At 38.5% G+C, this 18645-nt stretch overlaps 1 protein-coding gene across 3 annotated transcripts in view; it reads right to left on the reverse strand.

Moving 5' to 3' along the window:
• CNTNAP4 (contactin associated protein family member 4) overlaps positions 1 to 18645 on the reverse strand; it is a 255310-nt gene that overhangs the window by 217826 nt on the left and 18839 nt on the right. For all 3 annotated transcript variants that reach the window (XM_059152233.1, XM_059152232.1, XM_059152231.1), the window contains exon 2: positions 2271 to 2381. In XM_059152233.1, coding sequence (XP_059008216.1) covers positions 2271 to 2381 — 111 coding nt within the window. The remainder of the gene's footprint in view (positions 1 to 2270; positions 2382 to 18645) is intronic.

Consider the following 18645-nt stretch of genomic DNA (forward strand, 5'->3'; position numbering starts at 1 on the left):
TTTGGCTTTAAGATTTCTAGATTCTAAGATTCTAAGATTTCTAGATTTCTAGAGTGACTCCACAAGAGAGAGGTCACTCTATCTGTATTTCTGGGACACTTTGACCTTTATTTGTTGATTTGGTTTATTTATACATGACCTCCTGACTTGACGAAACACCCTTCCACAGTCTAAATATACTGCAAGGAGGGGCGCCTAGGTGGCTCGGACAGTTAAGCGACTGCCTTTGTCTTGGGTCATGATCTCAGGGTCCTGGGATCAAGTCCTATGCCAGGTTCCCTGATGAGCAGGGATCCCGCTTAAGCAGGGAGCCGGCTTCTTTCATTCCCTGCCCCCCACTCATGCTCTCTCTCTCTCACACTCTCTCTCTCTCAAATAAATAAAATCTTTAAAAATAAATAAATAAATAAACTACAAGAAATGTAGATAGTAGAAATAATATATAGTCTTTAATAAATCACTCAAAATCTGACATTCCTTTGTAAACACTTGATGTAATTAAGAGGAAAGAAAAAAGAAAAACTAAATAAAAAAGAAAAAATGTAATCAAGTAGGTTGACAACCAGCAAAAGATAATTAAAATGATCCTGTTTTGTTTCTCCATTTCATTAACATGCAAATGAGATTCATGAAGTTTGATATTGTGGTTCACCAAGAGCCATAGAAACGAATTAAGAATGAAAATGAGTCTCACTCATGAAGACTTCTGATGAGTCTATAAATAAATGTAAAATATGACCTGATCCAATTAATAACATATATATTTTGTGTGATTTATTAAATTTCAACAAACAAAACAACGATAAATAGTTAAATTAAATTTTGTACCCTTCCATGGGCCAGATTCTAAGAAAGCTCTTCTTATTCTAATGGAGCTGTGGTAAACGTAAAAGCCTGCCCTACTTTGAAAAGGACTATAAGAGGGAAGGCTCATTGTAAGATCAGTGATGTCAGCATTTCTGCTAGGAGAACTGTGAGGGCAGGGGCTGGACCGGTCTCCAGAGAGGCTAGGAGAGTTCACTTGCCTTTGGTCAGTCAAAAATTCAGAACAACAAATAGGGAGAGAGAGTCCAGTGTGACCATTAACCCTCACTACAAGGCAAATAAATGTAACTGACAAGCAGGGTCTACGCAAATGTATTCAAAGCTCTTCAAATTCCCCATCTGATACAAGGATCTCCATGTTTGCTCTCCCACTGATGCTTTCACACCCAGAAACACACATAAGTGACTGTCTTAAATAAGAGAAGATATCATTTTAAAATAAACTTAAATTTAAAGTCATGCTAAAGTATCAGATATTTATCATGTGTACCAGATGGCAAAACACAGACAGACAGACAGACACACGTATGATCCATTTGCTATGTCCAATGTTCATTGTGCTCAAGCATTACAATAGCACCAAGGATAACACCAAGGAGAAAAATGAGAAGTGGCTGACATATGGCAGCGAGAAGGGGATAATAAATGAGCAAATCGTGGTTTCAATAATATATGATGTCGGTGTCTATTTTTTCGTGGTTGCTAAAAATGTTTTCTGTGTTAGGATTGCCAAGCCTCCTTCCATAGAATGTAAGTGCAGATGGCTTTTGCCTTAGCGTATTATGGAAAGGGGCCACGATGATGCTGTCTCTAAGTGTGCAGAGTTTTGAAATCCTCTCTTACTTCAATAGCAAGTTGCCTTTTAATTATCCACACCTTCCTTTAAACATAGTCAAGAAATCAAACACAACCTACCTAAGAGATTGTCAACAGTAAGAACTGAGTATTCCTACAGGAGCACGAAACTTATTAAGTTCTCTTTCCTCCACAGGAAAGAAAATCGTGTCACCTATATTGAGAATGAAACAAACTGTGGGATTCTTATTTTTAAATAACTAGCATCTTTGAAAATTACGTCTTCTTGTGAGCTTCCTATGTAACTTGAAATAGAGGGTCAATTAAATTTTCATGGCTACTATATACATAATGATTATATATTGTTGTGGAAAGGTTTATTTTATAAGAGATATATGAAGCTCACCATACTGAAGGAATTCGCTTCTTCTGGTGCTGAAATGATGATACAGAATTTTAAAATGGGATGTGACCCTTGGCCATTCCAGAACCAGTCCTACAGCCCCTATATGTCCCATGAGTTCCAGCCATTTGCTGATTGTGAAATATATATATTTCACAATATATCACTTGTAATGATTTTATTATAAGAGAATAGAAAATTAATGAGATTCATCATGAACCGATCAGAAGGAAAAAAGCAGACTTACCATCTCTTCGATTTAGTCTTGCAAATCCAGCACCATGACTGCTAGAAAGTTCAGACGAACTGCTGAATGATGCCTGAGACAAGGTGGACACCAGAGGCTCATCACAATCATCTACCAAAAGGGAAAATCCACATTCAGGTTAGTACAGTGCTGACAGCTTCCTTGGATCCAACAGGTCAAACAAACAAAACAAAACCAAACAAAAAAGTACCAGGATCTCAAACAACATGCCCATTGCTTATATGCAATTTTCCACTCGAGGGCTATTAAGTTCAATAAGAAAAGAAAAAAGAATTTAAAGACAAGAGAATAGGAAATAGGGAAGAAAAATTTCCACAGAAATTATAATATCTTGAAGTGGAAAAAAGGTTTACCAAAAGCAAGAAACAAAAATACCCAGTCAGTATACTGAATTTATAAAAAAGGTATACAAGGAAAGATTTATAAATTAAACTATATTAAAATTAAGAAATTATGGTTGCCAAAGGACACATAAAGAGAAACATCATCTGTGAAAAGTGCGTGCAAAACAGCATATGATTAGTATGCCAAATTAAGGAAAATAAAATAAAATAAAGATAAATGGGGTTGCCTGGGTGGCTCAGTTGGTTGAGCGTCTGAGTCTTGGTTTCAGCTCAGGTCATGGTCTCATGGCTTATGAGATCAAGCCCTGGGTTAGGCTCCATGCCCAGCAGAGACTCTGCCTGAAGATTCTTTCCCTCTGCCTGACCCCCCAACTCACACACACACTCTCTCTCTAAAATAAATAAATCTTTTTAAAAAAAGAGAGACAGAGAGAAAGAAAAACTACCTTTAAATCAGTTAAAAAACACACTTGGAAAAACAGCACAAGGGAAGAGCGGAAAAGACACAGAACAGAACCTACATAAACTGATGATCTAACTCATCAGTAAAAAGAAGTGTAAATCAAGACTACAGTTAGATACTATTTTACAGACAGTATATTCTCAAGATTTGAGGATTTTGACAACACCAGATCATCTGCAGAATGTGGGCCAAGAGAAGCTCCAACAGGCTGCTAGTGGAAGTGTAAATTTGAGCACCTACTTAAAAAAACAATTTGTCATTAGCTTGTGCATTTGAACTTTCCGTACCCAGATGCTCCTCCAATTCCCCTGATATATATGCCATCCTGGGCACAGTATCCCTAGGACGAACCGCTGGTCTCAAGGAGTTTGCCTTTCTAACCCAAGGATGTGATACAAGTACTAGTATTTTCTCTGTCCTATGAGAAGAGAAAAGTTGGCAAACATTGACCTAGAGAAACTCTAGCATTGTGCACCAGGAGACATGCAGTTTCCAGCAGCACTGTTCATAATAGAAAACAATCGTTCACAACTCAAACAGCCAATGACCAAAGAACAGATCAATGAATTGTAGTACTCATCACAGTGGAGTAATCTGCATCAGTACAAAGAAAGCACACTAATGCACACCAAAGATATAGTTGGATCTTTAGACACAAAATTTTTAGTGAAAAAAATCAAATTATAAGAGACCATATAAGACATAATTGATAGTTTTAAGTATCTTAAAAATAAGCAAAGCTAAGCAATATGTTGTTTAGGAATACATGTGAATTTTTAAAAACGACTTAAAAAAACAAATGAAAAGCATAAAATTCAGGATAGTGGATACTTCTGGAGGAAGGTAATGTGTCTATTGTGTGTGTATATACATGTATGCATATATCAACATGCACATAAGGATATATATGAAAGCACACATCTGTCTATCATCTATGCTTTTTTTTAGGTTTTTATTTATTTATTTATTTGACACAGAGAGAGAGAGAGAGAGAGATCACAAGTAGGCAGAGCAGCAGGCAGAGAGAGAGAGGAGGAAGCAGGCTCCCAGCTGAGCAGAGAGCCCGATGCGGGGCTCAATCTCAGGACCCTGAGATCATGACCTGAGCCGAAGGCAGAGGCTTTAACCCACTGAGCCACCCAGGCGCCCCATCCTCTATGCTTTTATGTGTACCACATACAATTTAAAATAAGGTACCAAGAAAGAGGGAAGGGATAAGAATGATCTCCTGGTGACCACAATATCCATATACACTTATTTCATTCAGTTAGTTCTTCAATATATTCAATCTTTATATATTTGTATTTTATTTTATACAATTATTAAGTTGTTGCCATTTTTTACTCTAATCAGAAAAAAACATTTCTTTCATATTTAGAATTTAACATAATTGGTAATTAAAAATCATGCAAGGTTATTGTCCTAATTTTTAAATTAACAGTAAGCAATTTCATTTAAATTAATCTAGGAATTATCTAGATTCATTTGAAATTTTATGAAGCTTATTCTGCCTGAACAGTTATTTTTAAAGTCATTAGTAGTTTCATTGCTTTAGTATTCAAACTACAATATTTTGGCAGTCCTGCTATTGGAAATGTTTTTCTTTAAAGCTAAATGTCTAGAGTATAAGAGATAAGGAATGCCAACTTAACATCAGCATGTCTTTCAGAAGAATTTGCCTGAGATAACATTTTACTTTTTAAGATCATCTCATTTTCATTTAGAGTCCACTTTTTCTTCCTGCACACCTGAAGTTCTTCAGCTAACTCTTAGGACAGACTTGGTAACTGGCCCACAGTCCCTGCATGTCTACTGATTGGCCTAAGTACTGACCCTGTCCATCTGGTGGTAATTCAAGTATTAAGGAGGATAGACATAAAGAGACACATAATCCATGGGGTGACAGAGGGAGTTTTGATGATGCCCAACCATGAGCAACTTACCAAAACGCCTTAGAGCACTGTGGAAAGGGCTATGTGTGCATCTGCACGTGCAAACAAGTGCATATCTCTATGGGGAGAGGGCCTGCGCCGTGTGTATTTACCAGAAGTACAGTCATTTTTGAATCATTATTAGTATTCAGGTATAAGTGTGACCAAAAAAGGATGTTTAACTGCAATTCACAATCAATTATGCAGATTCAAATCGACGTTTCAGATGTAAAATGCCTCTCCAATGCAATCACTCTTGAGGGCATATATTTACTGCTCATTTGTTTTTGCCATTATAAACTGAGAATCAATACTGTTCTATTTTTAGCTTATGGTGGGATTAAAATAAGAGAATGGGTGTGATTTCATTTATGGGGGAAAAGACATGGGATATGGGAAATGGGTCAGGGAGGCTTCTGGTATTTGGTAAAGTTCCAGTTATTGGTCTGAGTGGTGACTACATGACCTTATTATGTTTTATCACAAGCACACATATTTCCCCCATGAACGACTGTGTGTTTATTTAGCAATAAAATATTCTAAAGTTATTTTTGCATAAAAATAATAATAACAAACAGACATTCAGTGAGTATTTTGTGCTAAGAACTTAACAATTTCACAAAGTTATTAATCTCTATCACTCTCCTCTTTGAGATATCAATATTACTTACAGATGAGGTAAATGACACACAGACTTTGGTTAATTTGCTTGTCTCACTGTAGTGGAACCACGATGTCTAAAAAGTTAGCTGGGGCCTAGAATCCAAGATGTAAGAATGACATAACTACAACTACTATTTCTTTAGATCTGGAATATAGGAATTTCATCAGATACCATTATGACATAAACAACTGTCTCTCAAGAAGTTGTATTATTGGGGCGCCTGGGTGGCTCAGTGGGTTAAATGTCAGCTTTTGGCTCGGGTCATGATCTCAGGGTCCTGGGATGGAGCCCCATGTCGGGCTCTTTGCTCAGCAGGGAGGCTGCTTCCCCCTCTCTCTCTGCCTGCCTCTCTGCCTACTTGTGATCTCTCTGTCAAATAAATAAATAAAATCTTTAAAAAAAAAAAAAGTCGTATTACTCTTATTCCAGATGTGCCAAGCAACTTATTACCAAAAAACTATAAAATAATAAATAAACTGTAAAACTATTGATCTTCAACAGTCTTGAAACAAGGGAGGGAGGTTTCAGATGGCAATAACAAGTCTGGAGTAAAAGGAATAGTTCCCTCTAGACCTTAAGAAAATGGAATTATGGATTAAACATCAGTCTCCTGTGAACTGAATTCAGAAAACAAGTTTTCTCTGATTGCATCAGTAAATGCAGTGAAATACACGTTCTAGACTTGCAAAGCTGTGAACCACAACTGAAGGTGACTTAACACCCCAGGGGACAGTTAGCAACATCTGGAAACGCTCTAGTCATCACAGCTTGGGGAAATTCTAGAATCTAGTGGGTGGAGGACGGGGGTGCTGCCATCATCCTATAGTGCACAGGGCAACCCTCCAAGACAAAGAATTATCCAGTCCCAAATGTCAATAGTGCAGTAGCTGAGAAACCCTATCCTAGACTCTAGAAAAGCAACCCAGTGAACTAGTCTTCTCTGGACTAATCTCTCATTTAGAACTCTTGGCTTCCTCAAATTTTCATGATTAATAATTTACAGCTTCTCAGAGAGCATATGATCATTGTTCAGAGTGCATAAATATGTAAGTATTTAAGCAAGGAGCAATCAAATCTGAAATAACATACTAAGTCAGTTCAGAAACATAATTGTATTATTTTTAAACAAAATACTATGTCAGATCATGAACATCCTGGTCCCTACATCAGAGATGTATATATATGTACATTTATTTTATGCACATAATAGTATGTATGTCTTACAGTGTGCACATAGTATATTTGCACATGCACAAATGTGTACTTATATATGTGTGTATAATATGTATGTGTGTATAATATATAGATAATTTAATGCATATATGTACATACATATACATATGCAATATATATCATAATGTATACATATATCATAATGTATACATGTACATTTATAATGTGTATAAAGGCTGTATAAATGCTAAGTTGGCTATTAAATTATAAGTGATGGCATTCACTGTATGCCATCCTCATAAATATATATGAATATATTTTATATGAACACATATACATATAAATGTGTCATTAAAAAAAGAATACATACATGTATACATATACATAAACATGAATTCACACAAACCAGAATATACATATACATTATATGGTTTATACATTATATGTATATATAAATGTATAAAAATATGTATTTATATGTGTAAATATTTTGTAGATTCAAAGTTGCATATGCATTAGTACACACGTATTTACATGTCTGAATATGCTATAGGCTATACATATTATATATCATTATATTATTATAAATATATACACATTATATATTATACATACAACACATGTATTACATATATAATGTACACATTTGCAAACATAAATATACAGCGTACAGTACAGGGCCTTCACACCCATCCCTGTAAGTCTCCAAAGGACTGCCCACCGCACGAGTCATCAATCAGGGAGCACCTGTGCTAACTGTGGAGGGGGCAGTTTGGGACCATCCCTTCGACCTCTGCGGACCCCTCCTGCTGCTGTGAGCAGATGTGCTGCCCAGGCTGGGGCTCTTACCCCAGCCCACTTCTCCCCCAGTGCTGCAGGCCACTCACCTCTGCTTCTGGCCCATCACTGGCATATGTGCTGCCCATTCTTTTTCTCTGCAGCCCTTGCTTTGCCCTGGTGTGGAGGTCCTAGCCCCCAACTCCTCTCCATCTGTGCTTTGACACTGAGAAGGAAGGCTTCCGAATGACAGGAGCAGGATGGAACTGTTTCGCTGCCCTCCCCACCTGTTAGGATAGGCCGAGGGAGACTGAGTTCTCCCTGCCCCCGGGGCTGCTCTTTGCACCCCTCACCACCCACACGCGGGACAGACTGGGCTGTCTACCTCCCAGCAAGAGAGCTTTGGCCTGCATCCGCTTTCCTCCTAGGGGCTAGTGGGCAGAACGGGAGTCATCACAACTTCCACCCAGGCTTTGGGCTGCCCGCAGTGCATGCTGGGGACTCAGCTCCCACGCCGTCCCACCCCTCACCCAGCTCAGCGGCCACAGGTGAGTAGCCAACTCCACTGCCCCAACTCCCTGCAGGAACCAGATGTGGACCGAGTACAGCCTGACATCTCTATGATTGGAGGGATCAGGTGGGGGGTACATCAAGGTCAAAGGGCAGGAGCTCATTAAGAGTCCAGCAGCTAATGAAATTTAAAAATACAGTCATTGGGCGCTGGGTGGCTCAGTGGGTTATGACCTCTGCCCTCCCAGGTTCCTAGGATCAAGTCCCACAACGGGCTCTCTGCTCAGCGGGAAGCCTGCTTCTCCCTCTCTCTCTGCCTGCCTCTCTGCCTACTTTTGATCTCTGTCTGTCAAATAAATAAAAATAAAATCTTAAAAAAAAATACAGTCATTAAGGGGGAAGGATTGTACTATTCAAAACCGCAGTAGTACATGCTTGGTTAATTAACGCCTTTTTTTTTTTTTTTAGAGGAAGAAATGAACATGACTCTCTACTCTGTGTTTTTCCAAAATTGTTACTTTTTATTCAACCTTTCTGAAAGTCATATTAGAATTTCCACATTAGCCTTGATAAACTCAGAAATGTGAAACTAGAGTTTTTAATCTATTTTTGTTAAAAAAAAATCTATACCCTGATTACATGTAGAAGATAATTTTAATGAATTATGTTAGAATATCCATATTAACCTAATTTATATTGAGACATTTTCACATATACATACACACATACAAAGATACACATACCTACAGCTTTTGGGTCAATATCTCAGAAAAGTCACCATTTATTCTTCACTTGAGAGAAAAACTTACCATGGTCATTAAAAGACAATGATAAATTAGATCTCTGGCAAATTGTGTATATAAAAAACTCAATAGCCTCTTACAAATAAAGATGCAAGCTACAGTGAAAGTATTTTAATATAGCTCGATTGAAAGTAATTTAATTTTATTTTACTAAGGGCTTTAATGCATAATTCTCTTAAGTAAGTAAAAGCTGTTCAGTTTTTAATAAAAGTAATTCAATTTTCTTAATCTCTGTGTAATACTACCTGTACTAAGTTAATGGGTATATGTTATTAGCTGCTTATGTTCTCAGTGCTTCACATGTATTAACTCATTTGATCCTGACAAATAGTCTGTATTACTTGATAGTATTAACTCCATCGGACAATTGAAGAAAAAGGTATACCATGGTTAAATAATTTACCCAAGGATACAGAACTCCTATTCTGAGTGAGTATACTATTGAAACAAGTATTGGTAATCTTAAATATACTTGACCAAAACAAAGGTCTGATTGCAGCAGCATTGAGCTAAGTTGTCACTGAGTAAAACCACCTTCTCTATTATTTGGAGTCCTGCCAAAATCACTGCATGTCTGCTAGTAAATCATGTTTCCCAGAGGACTATGCACTGGAGAAGGATAGGACTAGATTGAATAGGATAGGATATAATGGGACAGGATAGGATAGAGAGCAAACATACTTAATTTTTTTTTTTTTAACCAAAGTGGGACTTGAATTCACAACTCTGAGATCAAGACCTGAGTGGAGATCAAGAGTCAGACACTTAACCAGCTGAGCCACCCAGGCACTCCCATGCTTAAAATATTTTAAAATTCCCATACAACTCGAGGCAGATTGAGATCTTAGACAAGGAGATTTAGAAACAACAGAATCTCAGTCTTCTCAGAAAGATCTAGTCCAAATATTCCACTGACAGAATCAGGATTAAGGAATGGCCTTCTTGTCAAGAAATCCATTTCCTTGAACAAAATGTCTTATTCTAATCTATACTATTGAAATTGTCATTAGTTGAAATTAGGAAAAATTAAGGAATTGTGCTAGCCTATATAAAAAATACTGTGTACAAGCCAAGACCTCATCCAAAAAATTAGACAATAATATTGTTCTTTTACCATAAGCCCAGGCTAAGTTAGTTCTACAAATTGTTCAGGCCTAGTTCCAAGATTCCAGGAGTAGTCCCATCTCCCCACCCTGGCATGGCACAGGATCCAATCCCTCATGCACCTCTGACTCTTGCGCAACTAGAGAATAGGTATACAAAAGGGCAATGGCCAGATGATATACAAAAATACAACTCTGACCTATAACCTACAGCAAGCAGCCCAGGAAGCCAACCTACTATCTACAGTAACAAGCCCAAAAAGCCAAATAATAACCTCTGTATCGACTGGCCCCAAACAGCCAGGACTTGGCTAATAACTTGGAATTTTGCTAATTTTTACCTCTGCTTTCAACTTAGTACTGGATAAATGTATTTAGTAGAGATTTCTCTACCAATTATAGAAGGAACCAAATACACACACCTGATAAATCATATAGGATGTCCTGCTTCTGCTCAGCCTGCTTTCTGCTTCCCTATGTCAGAAGCCTCCAACCCGAGCATACCTCCAGGTAGAAAGCTTTCCTTCCATCATGCCTGCCTCTGAGTCTCTGTCCGACACAAGTGATGATGGCTGACTCCCTTGTGATAGTGAACTCAGAACCATTAGCTTTTGCCTCTTCTCAGGGTCTTCCTTTACTGCCATGATAATAAGTCCTTCCCAACTCTGCAGACTCATCTGCACAATTGTAATCATCTCAGAAATTCGCTCAGCACATCAAAGAAAAGCCCCATAAGTTCATCCTAAGAACTTCCAGAAGACCCAGGTATATCTGAAAAGCATCATTAGCCTCCGGATAAGACTATGGACTCTGAAAAACAATCTGAGGGTTTTGAAGGGGCAGGGGGTAGGAGGTTGGGGAAACCAGGTGGTGGGTATTAGAGAGGGCACGGATTGCATGGGTGTGGTGCAAAAACAATGAATACTGTTACGCTGAAAAGAAATTTAAAAATAAAATAAAATAAAACAGATACAAATTAAAAAAAAAAAATACATGGATCAGCTCCACGTTGTCTCTGGAACTGAAGGTGGAATCGGCGCCTTCAGTAATGCATCCTGGTTGCAGAATGGAATCACATGGGGGAGAACTAGGACTCTCCTGTGACTGTGCCCCATTCCAGGTCACACTCTGACTTCCTTTGTCTGGGGAGTAGTGCAGCCAGTACCACGCTAGCTCAGAAACCAATAAAACAGACTTCCAGATTAATCCCTATCCAAGGGAGAGTTTTGTTCCTTCTGCAATGTCTTTCTGCTTTTCCTATGGCTTCATCAGGCTGGTTTAAAGATTGAAAAGTGGTTTGTGTTCCATACAAACCCCCTTCTTCCCTCCACAGCTAAGTCAACCACCCATGTATGGAGGCAGCTACTACACAGTAACATTCTGGCAAGAAAAAGAAGTTTTAAGGAATAGTGATATAAGTGGTTTTAAATAAAAAAAATTTTTCGGGGCGCCTGGGTGGCTCAGTGGGTTAAGCCACTGCCTTCGGCTCAGGTCATGATCTCAGAGTCCTGGGATCGAGTCCCGCATCGGGCTCTCTGCTCAGCAGAGAGCCTGCTTCCTCCTCTCTCTCTGCCTGTCTCTCTGCCTACTTGTGATTTCTCTCTGTCAAATAAATAAATAAAATCTTTAAAAAAAAAAAAAAAAAAAAATTTTTCAGAAGAGCAGGCGACAAAATATAGGCCGATCCTAATTTCATCTCTCCTCATCATCTGTCCATCAGTGGCTTAAATCTAAGAACAACATATTGCCGCAACTTAAAACAAGTAAGTATCAGTATTTTTTCTAGAAGTGGTCAGACTCACGGGGTGATTTTCTCGTTGTCAAGAATTTATTATTGCAGCAGCCTCTCAGGTTCTATACATTTTCTCCTATAGACGCCATATATACATTTCGTCCTATAGACGCCATGTGTGAATTATATATATAATTGCTTAATACGCTGTGATGTTAATGGGATAAACTTTCACTTGGAGGCAAACACGGGCTTATGTGTCCCAAGTTAGAGCCTTGGTTTGAACCGCTTTCCCAATTAATCTGCACGATTAATGGATTAATGGGAAGGCAGTTAACTTTTAATGACAACACAGCCAGAGGCTGATTGATTTTAGAGGCTTAATAGTAACTATTTAAAGTCCAGATTTTAGGACAAGGAGACTTACAAATCCAACAACAAAACCAACCAAAGTTGAAAAGGTAAAACAAATAATTACAAAGCAAAGAGATATCAGAGCTCTAAGACCCCGCACACGTCATGAACTTTTCCCGACAAAATGGCCGCATGTGACACTGTGATGAAGAGATTGAGGACCCGTAACTTTGAGCAGTTCCTTTTACGACCACATCTAAATTTCAGAACTGACTCTTGATTTAAAAAGGACTTACAGGGAAACTCAAAATAATTCAAATAGATTTCAGAACGTAAGACACAGATTAAACTGACATTAAATCCATGGTAGGACAACTACAGCCAAGTGGTAATGAAGACGTTTCTTTAAAAGAAAATAGGTTTGTAATATATTATACAGAACTTTTTCTTCTCCTTTTTCTTTCTAATAGGTTCATGTAAAAATTCTTGAGTGTATTACGCAGACAGTTCTGTGCTTTTCATAGCCCAGGAATAGAGACAGAGAAAGTAAATGGCTGCTGTAGTAAGTTTGCTGTTTGTTGCTGATATAACAAATTGCCACAAACTTGGTGGTTTCTGAAAGCAACAAAAATTAATTATCTTACAGTTCTGATGTCTGAAGTTCAGACTTAACTTCATGGGCTAAAATAAGGTTTCAGCAGGGTGATGTTTCTTCTGGAGGCTCTGGGGGAGAATCTGAGTGCTTCCCTTTTCCACCTTCTACAGGCTCATTCATTGCCTTACATATGGCCTCTGATTATCACACCTCTCCCTGACTCTCTTGCTGCTTCTACTTTTGAGAATTCTTGTGATAACCCTGAGCCCACCTGGATAATCCAGGATAATCTCCCCATCTCAAAGAGCCTTAATCTAATAACATCTGCAAAATCCTCTATGCCCAACAAAGGTAACATAGTTAAAGATTCCAGGGATTAAGATGTGCACATCCTTGGAAGGCCATTACTCCGCCTACCACAGTTACCAAACTAGAGGTGTAGAACCAAGAAAGGAAATTTTTTGCAGATTCTATGCCTCAAAATATTGCCCATTCATTGTTAAAATGCACTTTTGAGTCTGATGTGGGGACACACATATATTGTTTTAAAGATGAGAACTCCCATTTTTAGTAAGCCCTTAGAGTTAATAGAATCCACACATATGATTGCAATTTGAGACAAACAAGACTGGTTCATTCCCAAAGCCAACTGGAAGATTACTCGAAGCCTCTCCTCAGTGCACAAAGCTGGGGCATTTTGAGCAACTGCTTCCTTTCCAAGTCACAGCCATACTTCCCTTTACTATATGTCACTCTTCCTGAGAGCCACCACCCCTCACTCCCTTCTGGAAGGCCCCTAACCTGAACAGGCATCTATCATAGCACCTACAAGGTGGTCTGGGTCTCCACTTGCTGGGATCACATGATCAGCATCACATTGTACCCGTCACCCCGCGCAGAAACCAGCACATTCTGTAGCATAGTGAGTTCAAGTACAGCTTTGGAGCCATCCTCCCTCAGCTCAAGTCCTGTCTTTTCCAATTACTAAGTGATCTTAAATGCTTCATTGAAACTGCCTCCCCCATCTCTAAATGGGGAACACGATTGTACTAAGGTAAGCAGGGGTTTCTGAGGATTAAATGAGTCAGCATATAAAGAGTACTGGCACCTGGTGTATAAGTACATATAAGTGTTTGTGATTGCTGCCCTAAGTGTTTATTATTATAAATCCAAAACTCCAAGAGTTAGAAATGAATAAAATTTAGCTGGATATCTCTTACAAAATTTTATTATAGGAATTTTCCCTTGAGAAGGAGAGAGGGGGTAGCATTTAACATGCTAAACACAGTGTCATCCTACCCTCTAAAAAAATAAAAAAGAAAATGGCACAGAATTACTAACCCAAAAAAGGAAGTAAAGCATCCTTGTGATGTACTGGTTTCCCATTAAGAAACAATTTTTAATGTTCCAAAAGGCCATATTTTTCTTTATATCCCTCAAGCTTTAGATACATTTTCTTTTCTTTTATTTAGATTTAGATTTATTATTCCAGGGAAACAGGATTTAAGACTGCATATAATACAGAAATTGAGTGGCCACAATTCCCAAGGAAAGTGGAAAGGAATTCAGAGAACATGGGCATCTTTTCATTTGGACACCTTTGATGATGTCATTAGAATGTTCAGGAGCATTCACGCTGTGCCCAGCAAGATCACATGTGCACGAACTCACAGCAATGATGACCTCCTAAGTGTGTGCTATTTCCATTAACTGATATTTTCAACCTGAAATTGCAATGTTTTAGATTTTGATTCCTAGAGGGAAAATTGAGTAAGCCTCAATTCAATTCCTATTCTAGTCATATTAGATGATATTTCGACATTTCTGAGCAAATACTCCATTTTATTACTAAATTATTTTGAGAGTTGTTATTTGTGTCTCAAAATATCGCACTTAAAGATGAAGGCTGAAATGCTGCATAGTGATAAGGAGTTTTTCTGCAGATAAATGCTTTTTAATAAGTGAGCCTGTAAAGTGATTTTAATAAACAGCTATTTCTAACTAAGGGTGGGAGAGAGGGTACTAAGCCAACTAGAAACAATAACCTTCCTTGAGTAATAACATGAAATTATATGGAGGATATTTCCATTTCATTGGTTAAGATTATTGTGTTTGATTTCATAATCAAGCAACGGACAAGCTCGACTGGCTTTGGGGTACATTCCCACTCTGCTTTTGACAGCTTAGTTAAAAGCTGGCTGAGCAGATATGAGTTTGCTCAGCAAGAGAAGAGGCTGATAGGTTCTCTGAGCTCTGGGACCTCCCTCTTCCCAAGAAGGCCACACCCTCACTATAGAACCACAGGATCCTGCAAGGACATCTGGATATCTCTAGCCCCTGAGCTCCTTAAATATAAGTAGCACCATGGCACAGGCAGCTCTCTGCTGGAAAGATAGCCAAGTGTGTGAATCCTTCAGAAGGCAGAATTCTAAGACAGCCCCCAAAATTCCAGCCCCTTGCTACAGATACCTCACATATCCTTCTCCCCTTGAGTGCAGGCAAAATCTGTGCATATGATAGGATATCATTCCTGTGATTATATTACATTAAATGGCAAGAGGTATTTTGCAGATGCTGTTAATTAACTAAGATCCCTAATTTAGCTAATTTTTAGTTACTAAAAAGGGAGATTATCCTGGGTGGACATGACCTAATCAGGAGAGCCCTTCAAAGAGTCCTAAAGGTCAAAGACACAAATAAGAAGCATGAGTGAAACTGCTCCCACCAGCCTTGAAGGAGCAAACTGGCAGGTTATGGTAAGCACCCGCCTCTAGGTGCTCAGAACAGACCCAGATTGAGAGCAAGCAAGACAATCAACGGCCTCAAGCGCAAGGAAGTAAACTCTGCTAACAAACATGTGACTCCAAGACTTAGACAAGACTGCAGGACACACCCTTTGTGCTTCTAGGTCTTTCATCTCTTTCTAAAACTACTGTAACCCCTCCAACATCCCGCAATCTCCATGATATAGCAAATACTGGGAATAGAGCAAATATTGGGAACTCGCTTACTTCCTGGTCTCTCAGTGTATCTGAGGTCCCATATCATTTGCAAACACCATTCTATTAGTTGTTAATGTTATCTTCGGTATACGTACTATGCCTCAAATTAGATCAGAAATAACTTAAAAATAGAAAATACATATTTCCATTCCTTTGCATATCCCGCCATGATCTACTAATAATAGTAGATACTAATAGTCACCATTTGACTTTAGACTTAAAATACTCACATACTAAAATTCTAAGAGTCGCCATTTGACTTTAGAACTTAAAATAAAAGGCTTAAAATAATCCTTGGAACTTTGAATATACTGAAGGTATCACAAGTGGCCATGATATGCCATTCTGGTTTTCAAGACTACTATGACTTACAACTGATAGCTCTCATAGCACAACACAAAACTTAGCAGTGCCTTTCAAAATCTTTCTCTTTTTCCAAGCTAATTGTTTATATACTTTTCCTACACACACTTCTCTGGAATTAGAATCATGTATAGCTTTTACTTTGTTTTCATGTACAGAAGTTATCACTTTCACATTAGTTCCTACAAAATTCTGAGTTGACCCAGGATTTGTTCACACCCGCACCTCTCCAGTATAAATGCCATCTTCTCAACCTATCACTCGGGTTCTTCCCTGACATATGTCATAGCGTCTAATCTATGACATCTTCTTGGAGAGCAGCTAAAGCATTACTAATATGAACAGATCGGTGCCAATGTACCAGTGACATTTTAACTGGCATCCTCTAGAGAAAAACACTAAGAACAGGAATAGTTATACATAGCGTGTGCTATGATCCAGCCACATCAAATCCTTACCAGAATCCTGGAAGGAAAACACTGTCTCCATTTTCTAGATGTGGACTTAAAGGTCAGGAATTTAAACTTCTTGCTGAAGGCTTTGGCTTATGACTTTGTGCCATTCGGCACCTTCACTTTGAACAACTACGTTACGTCGCCAGTACAGCTCTCCCACTTGGTTGCCCAAGCCATCGAAAAGTTACTTGAGCAAGAACACTGAATATGCTGTCCTAAGTGGACACGATGTAGCACAGGCGAGGTTCTCTGTATAAAGGACAATGGAACACATTCTCTGTGGTGACATTTATTTAAATGTGCATCAGTGATGCTCTAGACATCACTTGCAAAAAATTGGCTTATTCAACCTTTTTTGAAGATAAAATATGGTGATAGATGCAATTAAAAATCCCTACCAGGTTTTTGCTCCATTCCTTTGCTTGGTAAAAAGAGATCCCAAGGGTCTGCATATGAGAAACCTTATAAAAGGGTGATCGTCTTGGAACTGGTTGGCAACCCAGGTGGCCAGTATGGCTGCAGGCAGCTGAGCCCTTGGAGAGCTTCATATGGCTGTAGCCCCCATGACTTCCAGGATGTGGTCACTTCTCTCATTGGCTTTCTGCCTGAATTTCACATTCCAATGAACTTCTCCACTTGGAGATTGAGAATTGAGGCCAGCAGTAAGGCTTTGGCAGCTTCTCAGCACTTTCCCTCCTCCCACCCTACCCCTACACACATGACTGCAGTCATCTAAATAATTGAATTGCCTTCCATAAAACCCAGAGCATTTATTCTAAACTCATCTTTAACTCTACTTCCTCTTGTCTCATTAACCCTTCCTATCAATGCTCTATGGTCATTACATTTTGGTTAAACGTGATGATCACATTTTGATTAAATGAACAGTTCTGTTCAGGTTCATTGCTCTGCGCCACTGCGAGACCATCAGCTTAGAATCTCCTCCATACAAGGAGCCATTGGTGGACCTGCTCAGGCTCAAGTGCCCTGTGTAAGACTCTTACACAATAATTAATACACTGAAATTCTGTGCTCACGTACTTCCGTCCCTGTCTATATGTTCAACACCATGGTGTAGTTGGAAAGGCCCCATGCTTCTGGCTGTGGCAGTAAGAAAAAGAGGTGGGTTAGAGACACCAAGAGACAAACAGCTAGTAATACGTGACTACTCACAGAGATGGGTGAAGGCAGCAGAGAAAAATGACTCCTAGGGTTTCTGGCTGTGGGTTACCAGAAAAAGATGAGGCATCTGATAGGAAGAGGAAGGGCTAGGACAGCACACATGACTTCTGGATTCTAGGTTAGCATCTGACTTATCAGGTTTTTTAGTACAAATATTACTATTAAAGAAATATATAAAACAGACATCTTTATAGCTTGCACGTGCCAAACAAAATCACAGAGGGCAAGTTGTTTGGAGTTCTTGGGTAAAGTGACCTGACAACAGCACGCTGGAGGATTCACATATAACCATTAACACAGTGAAAGCGTATCTATCCACTGACCAATCAATGGATTGATCATAAATTTGGGGGCTTCTTTTTGACTAGTAAATGTTGACAAGCTTAAGACATAACAACTAACTACTTCTAAGCCTGAGAATATATATTTCATTTAAGTTAAGGGAAGTTTAAGTACTGCACTGGAATCAAGATCTTCCTATAAACTTCCTACCTCATTCCTTAGTACTAAGGATTTAATTTCCATTGTAAATTAACCACAATATGCACATCTGGAAGAACAGGTCCTTTGTTTTTTAGAGCTACAACATAATAAATCAAATATATTATTGTCACTGAATAAAAATAAATATAAATAATCATCTTTTATTATAGCTCATTCAATACCTCAAGTTGTTTACAGTGTAGATCATTTCCAGTGGCAGGGCACATTCTTACTTATTAGAATTCTGAGTATATGTTTGCTGGTTTTAAGCAACATTTAAATTAAATAAGTGTATTACAAATGCTGAAATCTAAATGGCCAAGAAGAACCAGCTAAATAGCATCATCAATTGTAACAACTTTCTAAAGACCAGTTGCTGGTTTGGTTGGCCCTGAAATTCAGACGTTTAAAATATTAAAG

The sequence above is a fragment of the Mustela lutreola genome, chromosome 16 (genome assembly GCF_030435805.1).
Source record: "Mustela lutreola isolate mMusLut2 chromosome 16, mMusLut2.pri, whole genome shotgun sequence".
Taxonomy (NCBI): Eukaryota; Metazoa; Chordata; class Mammalia; order Carnivora; family Mustelidae; genus Mustela; species Mustela lutreola.